The following is a 13,992-nucleotide window of genomic DNA, read 5'->3' as shown; positions in this document are numbered from 1 at the left end:
AGTCAGATCCCAGGAGCTGGGCATTTGGCTTGACTGACATAGGAAGTATGTTATTTGGTAATTTTTCACAGGTAAAATGTGCCATTTCCAAGTTTCTCTTGTAACCTCAATTTTTTTTATATTTTTTTTTTTTTGTGATCATACTTTTGGGGCAGCACACTTTTTTTTCTTTTTTTTTCTTTTTTTTTTTTTTTTTTTTTTTTTTTTTTTTTTAATGCTTTTTAGCAGGACCATAAGGTGCATGATGACCCAACCTTGGCAGTGGACCCTGGTAGCTTCATTGACCATTGGGACCAGCAACAGTCACAAATAGTGCTAATTTAAAAACCGCTCTGATGGCCCCGTGCGTGAGCGATTTTTGGTTTTCCTGGTTTCTCTTTTCTCCCTTTTTTGTTTCCTTCCTTCTTATTCCCCTTCCATACCCTTATGAAGCTCTGTGATACATCCCTTGCAGTCTTGGTAGTTATCCAGCCATTATATTTTGTCCGTTTGGTTCTAGGCCCTGCCTGGGCCTCTTTGAAGACCCTGCTTTTCCTTCTTCCTATTGAACATAGTCGCATTCTTATGCTGCACTTCTTCTATACATGTAAGAGGCCATCACCGCCACCTCTTTCTGAGCCTTCCATGTTTTTTGTCAGTAGTCACTTGATTTGCAGGTTGTCATTTCTTGGGTTTTAAATCCCACAGGTGGAGTTTACTAGAGAGGTGGAGGAGGAAGAGGGCGTAAAAAGTATAAAACACAACAAGAGAATTCTTTTTCAAAGGCTTGCCCCATACCCACAGCGCAAGGTTATCACCTTTAATAGATACACAGATGACTTTGAGTTTGATATCAACTATGGAGATCTTGGCTTTCTTGATCAAGAAGACCTGAGGTAAGTCTTCTTTTCTTCCTGTGGTGTGTTTGTTTTTTTTTTTTTTTTTTTTCCTGTTCCTGAGTGAGGAAGAAGAAAGTGGTTTGGATGTGTGCTGCTGCTCTGCATATGTGTCCCTAAATATTGGCCTGATATTCTTACTTAGATGGAATTGCAGAGTAAAGTTAGACTCCTGTATTGAAAATCGTTTTGCATACACAGTTGCATGAGGATATTCATGATTGGGTTTTGTGACTTGTCTGGGTTTATTTATTTTTATATCCGATGTCAGGTTGACAATGTTGTCCTCGCCTCACTGTTTGGTCCCCATCTGCTGAATGTAACTCGTGTATTCCCACTATTCATTTCGAATTATATTGACTGTAAAACATTTTTCTTCTGCTTATTTGTCCATCCTAGCATGGCGCCTTCTGTTTAAATGGTGCAATTGTATTATTTCATTTTGATAGTTACAAGCTAAAGAGCAACGCAGGAATTGTAAAGAGTTTTGATGCCTAAGCTATTTACTTTAAATGGTTGTCTTTTCACCTACAGGATTTTTGCATCTCGCAATCTCACCACAGTCAAACTTAGTGGAGTTGGGGAGAGTTTTCAGAAGAATTCTGATTATGAATCAAAAGGCATCAAAGCTCATTTCAACATGGATGAAAGTGGAATACTCAGTCTTGACAGGGTAATGTAGCTGTGCAGAGTGATCTTGCAGTTGAAACAAAAATAATAAATAACTTTAAAGCTTAAAGTGTTTGTAAAGTATCAAGGTTTTTTACATTCATGCATGCTATGCATGAAGGTAAAACACCTGTGCAGCAGTGCCCCCAACCCCCCAATACTTACCTGAGCCCCATCTCGATCCAGTGATGTGCACAAGAGCATCGGTTCTCTCCCTTCTCATTGGCTGGGACAGCAGCGGTAGCCATTGGCTCCCACTACTGTCAATCACAGCCAGTGAGCCAATGAGGAGAGAGCGGGACTAAGCCACGCTCCGTGTGTGAATTGACACAGAGCAGCGGCTCGGAAGCGAGCCTGCTCGGGTGACCCCACAGCAAGCTGCTTGCTATGGGGCACTAGCAAAAGGGAGGAGCATAAAGCTCTGGCATGGGACCTGAGAAGAGGAGGAATCAGGGCTGCTCTGTCCAAAATCATTGCACAGACCAGGTAAGTATAACATGTTTGTGTTTAAAAAAAAAAAAAAAAAAAAAAATGACCGAACCTTTAATATCACTTTAACTCTGGGGACAAAAATCTTTACTCTTGCAGTCGCTCCCCCTCCCCACTGAAAGAGATAACTGCTCATTTTTGTCTAGAGGATAATGAATAACATGATATACTTGGCCTTCTGCCTCTCCCATTCATGTCTTCTCCTCTTCATGTTACTTGTTTTTCTCCAAAGCCTCTTGCCTTTACTGTCCAACCAGATGTGGCTTCCTGATGTCATTCTGTACAATGCGGGACTAGCAGCCCTGCATTGTGCGGGAGGATGCCGAGGGCCCAGCCACAACCCACAATGTGTGTAGTGGGAGTGAGTACCAACTTCCAAAGAGCAAAGCAGGAAATAAGGCAAGCAATTATATTGTTTTTCAAATTGTTGACAGATTCATTCCTTTTTACAAATCTGCTAGTGTTTGCGGTTTTAGCCTCGGACATAAATGTAGAGTCTAAAATATTTACGCAATCAACTATTGTACATTTTCTGTGTACTGTAGGTAAACCTTATTCTGCAGATGCTGTAACATTTTTACTTTTTTGCAAACATTATATTTATGTAGGAACAAATTAGCTTTCCACTAACAAAGTAAAAATTGAAAATGGCATCTGCAATAATTTAGGCATAGCCAAAAAAAGCTGCTTTAACTGGAATTCATAATGTCTACTTTGTTATATTGCGTCCCTAAGCAAGGTCTTAACTGAAGTTTTTAGAGTAGTGTGCTAGTTGCATGGCTGCTTTATATAATGCACACTACTTTTGTGAGCAACCTTTTTTTTTTTTTTGCATGGGTTTGATATATTTTGTTCAGTATTACCAGGGCCAGCCCTACCATGGGACCCGATGGAGCGATGGCTCCAGGTGGCACTTTCAGGGGGGCGGCAAATTGCTTCCCGCCAGCCAACTTGTGCCCGGGTTTCTGTTACCTGTAAACCTGGGCACAACATTTTCAGCACCTCTGTGTCCAACTTTCTTCTCTCCCGCCCTGCGCCTGCCGCCCCCCTCCTTCCTGCATTATCTACTTTGAAGTCATTGGCAGCTATGACCAGTGTCCTAGCAACCAATGATGCTTGGTTCACCTCAGCTCTACCCCCTAATTCCGGCTCCCTCAGTCCCTCTCTGCATGCAGAGCAAAGCAGCGGCCGCCCTGACCCCCTCGCCCCTGTCAATGCTGCGCTTCTTGCAGGAGCCCAGCAGAAGGAGCAGCCCAGTGTACAGGAGGGAGCAAGTGCAACCCACAGCTTACAGAACGGGACAGCAGGAGAGAGGTATGTACAGTCCATCACTGAGCACCACTTTCCCCCTGTCCATCCCGTGCCCCCCCTTCCCCCAACAGGTCCTCTTTATACTCCTATATACATGTATAGAACCATGACCAGTCCACTTTAGTTATCATGATATAAAATAATGGTTGTGGGGGCATTTTGGTGGGCGTTATATTTTTTTATCTTTTTTTTTTTTTTTTGGGGGGGGGGGGGGGGGGGGGGCAGCATTTCATTCTTGGTACCAGGCAGCACAATGTCTTGCAATGTCTTGGGCCAGCACTGAGTATTACCCTTTCTGAAATTGTTCATGAGACCTTGACTGAATACTTGACATATTTGCATCAAATATGCAAACTGATTGTTTTGTGTATAACTTTTTTTGTTAGGTCGAATCTGTCTTTGAGACTGCATTAGAAGAGAAGTTAGAGCAAGAATCAACATTGACAAGTAAGTGATGCTGCCTCCTTGACACATTTCTATCAACTACTTGGTAGTAGCTAATTATTCTGCTACTTCAGACACTTTGGCCAACAATACAATAATTGGTTGTAGTGGCTTTCACTGATGGCTGTAGATTTTCCTTGAGATTAATATTTTTTTCTTCTGCCTTCAAATAATAAACATGCATAGATATTTGTCACAAATTTGAAAAAGCAACAAAAATAAAGATTCGGGCCCCTTTCACACTTGTGCAACCTGAAAGTCGCACAATTTTGCTGCGACTTTGATATGACTTGAAGCAATGCCTGTGTAATCTTGAGGTCTATGGACCTCAAGTCACATCAAAGTAATGCAGGGACTACTTTGAAGTTGCACAGATATGAATGGTACTCATTGGATATCATAAGGTACAACTTGTCATGTGACTTTGCAGTCCAAAGTCGTAGGAAAAGTCACAAGTGTGAAAGGGGCCTTAGCAGAACATACACTTTTAAGCAGCCCATAGAGGAGTCTTTGTGTTTTGAGGGTTTTGAGGGTTTTTGGTTTTTTTTTTTTGTTTGTTTTTTTTATTTTGTTTTTTTTATTTTGTTTTTTTTATTTTGTTTGTTTTTTTTATTTTGTTTTTTTTATTTTGTTTTTTTTATTTTGTTTGTTTTTTTTTTCCCCCTTCAACCAGCGACTCAATTTCCCTATCCACACACTCAATATGGATGGGGAAATCATTTTTGTATTCTGACAGCTGTCCTCACCGTCAGAATATACTGATCAGCTATAGCCAGCAGTGCTGATCGAGCGGAGAAAACCTGACAGGGCCGTTGTGCAGAAGTCCATCAGCATATCAACTTCTGTACAACCAAGTGCCCATACATGGTTTGTACGTCCCTGCTGAACTGGCTGAATATTGATCCATGTATGTCTGGCTTAAGTCTAAAATTTTTCGTCATTGGTTATGCTACTGCTATATTTTTAACACTACCTTTTCTTCCTCAGAACTTGGGAACACAATATCTAGCTTATTTGGAGGTGGAAGCTCTAGCACAGATAAAGAAAATGCTACAGATACTGTTCAGGTAAAGATTGCTTTAAAGATTAAACAATTTACAATTGTTGGACACATTAAGGAAAAATCTATATAAAAAGTATATTAAAATACTTAAAATAAAAATTACAAAAGCACCTGTAAAGTTTAGTTGTATGGTTTTGTCCTAGATAAGGTTTTCTAGCTGGAAAAGAGATGTTCTCACTTTTCATTCATTCATTCATTTAGGCGTGTTTTCGGGAGGGCGGCAAAAATGCACAGTTGAGCTGTGTGTTTATCCCTCCTTATGCTACAATAAGCAGCAGGCCGGGGGGTGTTTATACGCTAGTCGTGATGCTTCACTATATGCCCCCGGCAATGTTTACTTGACATGGCAGTTGGCGGCTGGCAAGTCCGCCGAATGCTACACACTCAAGCAAATGGGAAAAGCGCCACAAAACTGGGGTTAAAACATGCAGTGAGAAGGTATTGCGTTGCCTCCTCCAGTGCCTGTCGGATGCCTCTGATGCCTGATCTGAATGCAAATTAGGCTTAAGAGGAAAGGGAGATTTGGCCGCACACTACTAGAAGTGACATTCTATTCAAGTACATATTTTTTTATCTCCGAGTACCTTCTTTTGCTCTCTGCATTCTTCCAATCTGCCACCGTCCTCGTCCTCCCCCCTCCCCCTCCCCCCAGTGTGAGAGCTCTGCTCGAACAACATCCTTTCCTTTTAATCCTGAGGGTTATCCTTCCCGCAAAACGACGTCTGACACCATCTACCCTGACCCCATGCTGACATGTCTCCAAAGAGATCTGTTGCCATCGCCAATCTTGATAAATACTGCCACGAGGAGAGGGACCCAGGGGGTGGGGAAGATGGCATCGTCCTGCTCCCGTAGGAAGACGAACCAGCTTCTGGAGGCTATCGCCCTGTGCCAATCCACCCTCACCTCCAGGATTGAGGAGGTGAAGGTTGACCTCTCCCGGATCAGTCAGGACATCCACAGGCTGCGGGAGAGGGTCACTGAGACCGAACGCCGAGTCGGCCACGTGGAGGACGGCTTGCCACCGCTACAAGTCACCACCGAATGGCTACAACACCAATTGAATGCCGTCCCCTCCAAGCAGGACGATATGGAGAACCATCTCCAACGCTGCAACCTCTGCTTCCTGAGAGATCCAATGGCTCAGATCCCTCCTCCTACCTGGAGAATCTGCTAATTTAGAACTATGGCAGAAAGGCCTTCTTCTCCACGTTCGTGGTGGAGCGTGCCCACTGCCTTGCAGCGAAACCTCCACCCAGTGGCACTTCACAATCCACATTCATCGCTAAGTTTCTGAACTACCGGGACACATCCTTCAGCCCACCCGGGTGCGTGGTAATATCCCCCTCGGTAGCATGCATGTTGCGGTGTTTCCGGACTTCTCAGCTGAGGTCCAGAAGAAGCGAGCACGGTTCGTCGAGGCTAAGCGACTGCTCCAGTTACATCACCTGCCATATGCAATGCTTTTCCTAGCACGGCTGCGCATGGTGAGTGACGGCAAAGCAGAGTTCTTCGAAGACCCGAAAGCTGTCCGAGTTGGAACAATGCGGCCAGCCCAGCCCCCGCTTAGTCCTTCGCCCACCGTTCACCGCCACTGATGGCTGTTTGATGTTAGATTTGACTGAACTGTTCAACCTGCTCCCCATCCTCCTTCATATGAACTGTGAGTTGGCTGCGAGGCCTGTGTGTTTTCCTCCCCCTTGACCTCAGCTCATAGATCCTGAGGCCCTCCATCCACCTTGTTCCCCTCACTGCAGCGCAACCCACTGTGTACTCCCCCATCACCATGTTGACTTGCCCTGTAATCCTCGGGTTTTGCTCACCTGCATCCCCATCTTTCACAGCTGGAAACCCTTCTGCACCGCTGTGCACTTTTCAGCGTTTGAAGGCCCCCAAGACCCCAACTGTCACCCCATACACATGCTACCCTTACTACCCTTGTCCTTCACCCTTATGATACAAGCTTTGTTTTCCTGGCCAGCCTCTGCCCTCTCAACTGCAATGGGCAGCAGCCTGTTTGTTCTGCTCTGCTGGTCCAGCGTTGTTGCAGACTTTATATTCTTTGTTGTTTTTCTACATATTTTTGACATACCATCTGAACTTTTTCTTCTGTTGTTGGTCATATATACTTTCTTACCTAAGAGTCTAATGTGTTTACTATTCAATATGCGCCTAACCCATGTCTGTGGACAATTAGCAATATCAATCCATTATGACTTTGCTGGATCCCACGGGTCCCATGTGCTCCACATGAGTCTATTTACAAAATGTCTTTTCCTGCTTGTGTTACTATACTTTGTTGTTGGCTGTTCCCCGAGAGCCTGACTGCATGCCATAGTTCCCCCTAAATCACCATGGCTTCCCTCAAAATTATAACCTGGAATGTCAGGGGCCTGTTTGCTAGGGCCAAATGGGTGGCTGTCCTCTCACTCAAATCCCAACGGGTGAATGTCTCTGTTCTGGTGGAGACACATCTCGCAGGTCAAACACAGATGAGTCTTAAGAAGCCTTGGGTAGGCTGGCTATACCAAGCCCCATACACCTCTAACTCCCGCAGAGTTGCCATTCTTATTGCCAAATCAGTACAATTGCAGCTCCACACCCTGCAGTCGTACCCTCTGGGTTGGTCACTATTTATGCACGCCACCATTAATGGCCTAGAAGTTCTCCTTGTGGCATTCTACATGCCTCCCCCATTCCAATTCACCATGCTACAGCTGGGAGTGGCCTTTATGACCCAACACCCCTCAGTGCCAGCTATCTGGATGGGCGACTTTAATATGGTCATCAACCCGAGCTCAGACAAACTGAGTCCTACTGCCCCCCTGGTTACACCACCAGATTCAGGAGGTTCCTCACAGAATTCGCCCTTGTAGGCACCTGGAGATATAAACACCCATTGCCGTCAAGCTTCTCCTGTTTCACCCCATCCCACTCTGCCATGTCTCGCATTGATTTTCTTTGTAACCCCCCTCTTTACTACCTAGTCTCCTTGATGCAGGCTTTGGCGTCAGGGTGCTCTCTGACCACTCCCCATATTGGGTCACTCTGCGTTTGCCTGCTCACCCCACGGTCCGGATCTGGAGGCTGAACCCCCTTTTGGCTCTCTACCCTTTCTGATCTTGATACCATCCAACGGGAATGGGTACACTACTTTCACACCAATGGTAATTCTGCCCTGGTTGGGACCATCTGGGAAGTTTTTAAAATGCATGCCCGTATGATCCTCTCCTCATGTATTAACAGACATAAGGCTACCCCCATTTTAGTGCTCCAACAGGCAGAGGACCACCAAAAATCCCTTGAACAGGTCTTCCTGGCTGCCAATGCCTCACTTGTACGAATTCAGACCAGACTTACCGACCAATTACACTTTGAGAAAGCCAAACAAGGTATCTTTTTCAGTAAACTACGCATTTTTGAACACGGTGAGTGTGCTGGCAAATTATCTATGTGGCACACCTTAATGACAAACCCCCGTTGGTGGTTACCCTCCAGTCGGCTTCTGGGGCCAAGATAATGGACCCCGACCTGGTGCCTGAAGAATTCAGATCCTTTTATTCAGACCTATACACCTCTACCACCCACCATTCCCAGGGGGGATTGTCTGCATTCCTGCAAGATGTCGCTTTCCCCTCGCTGACTCCCCGTCTGGTTGCCCAACTTGAAGCACCAATCACTATGGACTGCATAGTAGAGGCCCTAGCATAACCCCCCCCCCCCTTCCCCTCCAAACCTGGATCATGTGAACTCCCCCTTGAGTTTTACAGTCAATTCGGGGAGTTCCTCGTCCCTAAACCCCGTGAGCTATACACCCACATCTTCAACACTGATGCACTCCCAGCCACCATGGGTAAAGCCCTCATATTGTTCTGATACCCAAGCCGGGCAAAGACCCACTGCTTCCTGAATCATACCGCCCTATTTCTCTCCTGCAACTAGACGCTAAGATACTCGGCAAAATCCTAGCCCTGCGTTTCAAAGTAATCCTTGGCCTAATACACCAGATCAGACTGGATTCATGCCCAACAAAAACACGTTGTTCAATCTCAGGCGGCTCCTATATGAACCTTCAATCCCAACACGACAACACCGGCTCCAGAGTAGTAGTCAGCCTAGATGCCGCCAAGACGTTTGATTCTGTGGAATGGGGCTACCTATGGGAGTGCCTCAGCAGATTTGGCTTCGGCCTGAAATTCATCAAATTGCTCCAGCTCCTCTATCAGGCCCTCACTGCATGCCACAAGTAGTAGCTAATGGGGTGGTTAAATCTTTCCAAACACTAAAGGACTGCTTCGCTCTACCCAACCATATGTTCTTCCTTTTACCTTCAACTCCAACATGCGCTCAACACTCAGTTCGAGGATTCCATACCTGCTTGCAGTCATACTATTGGTGGACGTTCTCACGGGTCGGGACTCCAAAAAATGTATCTCAAAAATATATAGCTACCTCATGTTGCCCGCGGCTACTGCTATTGCTTACCAGTTGAAGACTCGCTGCGAGCCCGACCTGGGTGATGTGACGGATGAGGATTTGGAGGAGGCACTCGCTACCTGTAAATCTGTGTCCCGTAAGCTCTCTGATCGCCTCACCCACTTCTACGTCCTCCATAGGTCTTACCTGACACCCCAACGCCTCTCAAGGTATTCCCTCCCTAACTGTCTTCTCTTTAGATATTTACAACTTCGTCACGCTATACAAACTCGGTTTACCGGCCTTAACCCTTCCCTGGCAGTTCCCTCTATAGTAGACAGTCACTGGTACTGAGTCTGCCAAATTAATCTCCACTCTGTACTCCACTATCCGTCTCCCCAGTACTTGGCCTATGCTGCCAAGACAAGATGGGAGGCAGACATCGGACGGATAGAGGATGAGGATTGGGATGACATTTTGGAAGACATGAAAAAGGTATCGGACCGCCTCACGCAGTTGTATATCGTACATAGGACGTATTTGACCCCCCAGAAGATAGCGTGTTTTAAACCCATGTACAATCCAGGGTGCCGCCGATGCGACCACGCCCCAGGCTCCTTCTACAACCTTATATGGTCCTGCCCAACTATCCAAACATACTGATAGGTGATCTGCTTCTTGCATGATCAGATGGGCTCTCCTGCTACACTAGACCCAAAACTGTGCCTACTCGGTCTGTTGCCGGGCTTAGACACAGACAAACCCCTACGTACCTTTTTGTACAAGATGCTATTTTTGGCAAGGAAAGCGGTAGCCTGTATGTGGATGCAGGCCCTGCCCCCTACAATTCAATGCTGGAAGAAGGAGGTTAATGACACACTTCCATATAAAAAAAACTGATTTACGTCCATAGAGGGTGTTCGCTTAAATATGAAAAGTTCTGGAGCAGATGGTTAGCAGACGGTGAAACGTGCACCTAATGGCCTCACCTCCTATTTCCCCACTTCCCCCTTTTTGTATTCTTTCTTTTTATATATGTTGTGCATTGACTCCATCTCCATTGATGTGTTTTACTGTAGGCTATATAGACATTTCAATATATTCATGTATGTACTATTGTCAAGGCTATGTTGGTCTATATTGATTTATGTACCATACATACGTTTTTCAATAAAGTTGGTTTTTCCAAGTGAAAAAAAAAAAGCCAAATGGCAAAATTAAATGTGTCAAGGAACAGTCTGAAAAATGGTGAGTCTGTATGCCAAACCATTAATATAAAGAACCCATATTCAAGGTCAACACTTAACCTGATATAAGGAGCACAAACCTGAATGGATTGTGTTGTGTTTTTTTTTTTTTTTTTTTTTTCCCACTTCCTACATATGGATGGGTTTGCAATTGGCAAATGCTAAAGGATGCCTTGAAATCACAATTTCTGTTGCCAAATATTAAGTGTGGAGAATAGTCTGCAATAATATAGGCAATTGTGATAGTATGGCTTCTTTCAAACTCTCAGTAATGCATAAAGCTCTCTATATAAAGCAATCCACAGTGGATGCTTTTTCAGAGGGTGGTATGGCAGCATCTTACAGGTATTCGGAAGCGCTACTGCCTCTCCTGACACTGGCATTGTGAGAATGTGAGCCAAGCATTTGGCTCAGGGTTGCTGTGTGGTCACATTGACCTCAGTGGGTGAGTTTCATAGGCAGTGCCACCTGTCATACTCTGCAACCCAAGTTAAAATGCCATGGGCGTGAAGCAAATGCAACATGTGTACAACTCTAGTCGGCTGTATTGTTACAATCTGGGTGTGCAGCTGGGGTTGAGATGGAAAAACTGTGGCTCAGTCGTCTGTTTTTAAGGCCCCCCTTATTGCTTCTGTAATAGAGCCGCTACTGGGTCTGAAGAATTTTTTCCAGAAAAAAACAACTTTATTGAGATGTAAACATGTTTTACATTGGTACGTTCGGCATACATGCAGAGTTTTGTATATTGCATACTTTCAATAAACTTCATTATACAATATTAATTTTACCACTGCTGTTCATTTTGTAACTATAAAGGTTTTTTAGTATTTTATTTTATTTCTCTCGAACATATCGGGTCAAGTAAGTACACGTCTCACCATCTTCCATCCATCTGTCCCACACTTTTAGAGTATTTTTATGTACATCCTCTATGCGTATAAATCAATTTCCTATATGGAAGGGTGTCATTAATTTATTTTTTCCAAGATCTGGCGATCAGTTTCTGTGCTATAAATATGGTTTCATATATGAATACGGCTTGGTATTTGTCAACATCCACATCGGGCAATAGGCTCGTTAAACATAACTTTGGGTCTAGAACCACTGGGAGCCCATATTGTCACATAGGAAGCGAATTATCTGCATCCAATAGGTTTGCAGTATAGGGCAGTCCCATATCAGATGGAAAGATGAGCCAGGGGCCCTTAAACATAGGGGACAAAGCGGGTTTCTTGTGGTTTGGAATTTGGCTATTGTCACCGGCGTAAGATATGCACGGTGTATTATGTATAATTGCGTCAGTCTGTCTGATAGTTTGGGAGATGCGGTTTTGACTCCCTCCAATATTTCTATCCAATCAGGTTCTTCCACGGGACCCACATCAGTTTCCCCATGCTATTTTGGCCGTCTGTATGACTGCATTGGCCTTTTGGAGTCTAAGGGTATAGTAAATGTTAGATAGGAGTTTGGCTGGGTCTGCTCCCGGGGAGTGTTTAGAGTAATCGTACGGTTTGTGATTTGTGGGTCTGAAGATTTACTTTTTTATTTTTTTAACCGCAAGTTCTGGTGTGCCTGTGGTTCTACTCCCGGAACATATCCCCCATACACCCCTTAAACCAGTTCATGAAGGTTTCATGGACACAAGAAGTGTAGTAAACATTCCTTATGGATGCCTTAAAGCTATTCTAAGGCCTAAACATTTTTTTTTACCTTAATGCATTCCCTGCATTAAGATAAAAAATGTTTCAATAGCAGTATCACCCTTTATACTTACCTGAGTCCTTACTTGATCCAGTGCTGTTCCTCCCAGCTGCTGTCAGTCAAATCCTGTAATGAGGGAGTGGGGTGCAGGGCCGAACCACATTGTGTGTGTGTGTGTGTGTGTGTGTGTGTCTCTATGGACACAGCAGCATGTCTGTGGTGGTGCACAAAAAAAAGAGGAGGAGCCAGGAGCGCTGGCTTGGGACCCTAAAAGAGGACGACCAGGGCTGCTCTGTGCAATACCATTGCATAGAGTAGGTAAGTATAACATGTTTATTCTTTAAAAAAGAAATTTAAGACTTTTCAATCACTTTAGGTAACTACATCATAACTATTTTGATTTATTATCCGGAATGTCTCATAATGGTTCAATGTAGATTTCCATCTCCATCATCCCCAAAGGTATTTCAGGCCTTTCTTGAGGAAATTATTGACTCCAAGTCTTTAAAATTGTATTTCTAAAATTAAATAAACAATGCTGTGTTAAGAATTTGTACGCCTGATATTTTCTATGCATAGTGTTTTTTAATAACTATATATGTTTGTTTTTCATTTTTGTTGGAATATTCTGTTTGCAGGAGGAAGAGGAAGTTCAAGTGAAACCCCAAAGGAGGATGAACAGGACTTACCGAAGCCAGCTGAGCACCAAGGTTCAGATACAGGTGCTGATAAAGCCGAGGACAAAAAAACGGAGGAGAAGAATGAAAAAGATAAAGAGGCCAAGGTATGCTCAGTTGGCTTCATTTCTTGCTTGGAAATACCCAATTTGAATGCAATTATTTGACATCTTAGTTTTTGTAAATCGTGAAAAGCATGGTGAAATACCACTGCTTCTTGCGTCATTATTATGTTAAAAATAAAAGCACTGACTTTGTATGATTTAAGTCATTGAAGTGACTTAGAATTCAGTTATGGGAGAATTATGTAGGCTGCTTCTACTGACCTTGCTTTGTGAAAAGGTTTATTCCATGGCTATCATGCATACTCTTTCTTCTCTGAGCAGGGATAGAGACACTCAGTTATAACATGCGTGATTGGGTCTGTGCTCCAAATGTATTGAGTCAGACACAGCCAAGCAATTAGTCTTTTCAGAAGAATGCTACCCATTGCAGCCCATTATAGTCTCTTTACTGATTATAGTCAAACTACCCTCTAACCATTTATTATCAATCAACTGTGTTTTACTCTTTTTAAATCATAATGACAACAGACACTACCCAAATGACCCTGATAAAAGTTTACATACCCTGGTGATTTTGGCCTGATAACATGCACACAAGTTGACAAAGGGATTTGAATGGCTATTATGGTAACCATCCTCACCTGTGATCTGTTTGCTTGTTGTGTGTATGTATATGTCAGTGAGTTTCTGGACTCCTGACAGACCCTTGCATCTTTCATCCAGTGCTGCGCTGAGGTTTCTGCAGGATCTGGTAGTTGAACTGTATAAAACAGGAAAGGTATATAAAAAGATATCCCAGGAATTGAGAATGCCAATCAGCAGTGTTCAAACTCTAATCAAGAAGTGAAAATGAGGGGTTCTGTTGAAACCAAATCATGGCCAGGTAGACCAACTAAAATTTCAGCCACAACTGCCAGGAAAATTGTTCAGGATGCAAAGAAAACCCACACATTACTTCAGGTGAAATACAGGACTCTCTGAAAACATGTGGTGTGGCTGTTTCAAGATGCACAATAAGGAGGCACTTGAAGAAAG

The 13,992-nt window shown here is 43.9% G+C and overlaps 1 protein-coding gene across 1 annotated transcript in view; it reads left to right on the top strand.

The window, feature by feature from the left end:
- Window positions 1-13,992, top strand: part of HYOU1 (hypoxia up-regulated 1) — a 74,693-nt gene that overhangs the window by 27,792 nt on the left and 32,909 nt on the right. Inside the window, 6 exon segments of the mRNA XM_073602458.1 lie at window positions 688-875; window positions 1,410-1,548; window positions 3,731-3,791; window positions 4,776-4,855; window positions 12,854-12,878; window positions 12,881-12,999. Coding sequence (XP_073458559.1) covers window positions 688-875; window positions 1,410-1,548; window positions 3,731-3,791; window positions 4,776-4,855; window positions 12,854-12,878; window positions 12,881-12,999 — 612 coding nt within the window.

This window comes from Aquarana catesbeiana, linkage group LG10 (assembly GCF_042186555.1).
Source record: "Aquarana catesbeiana isolate 2022-GZ linkage group LG10, ASM4218655v1, whole genome shotgun sequence".
Taxonomy (NCBI): domain Eukaryota; kingdom Metazoa; phylum Chordata; class Amphibia; order Anura; family Ranidae; genus Aquarana; species Aquarana catesbeiana.
This window is presented reverse-complemented; position numbering and strand designations above follow the sequence as displayed.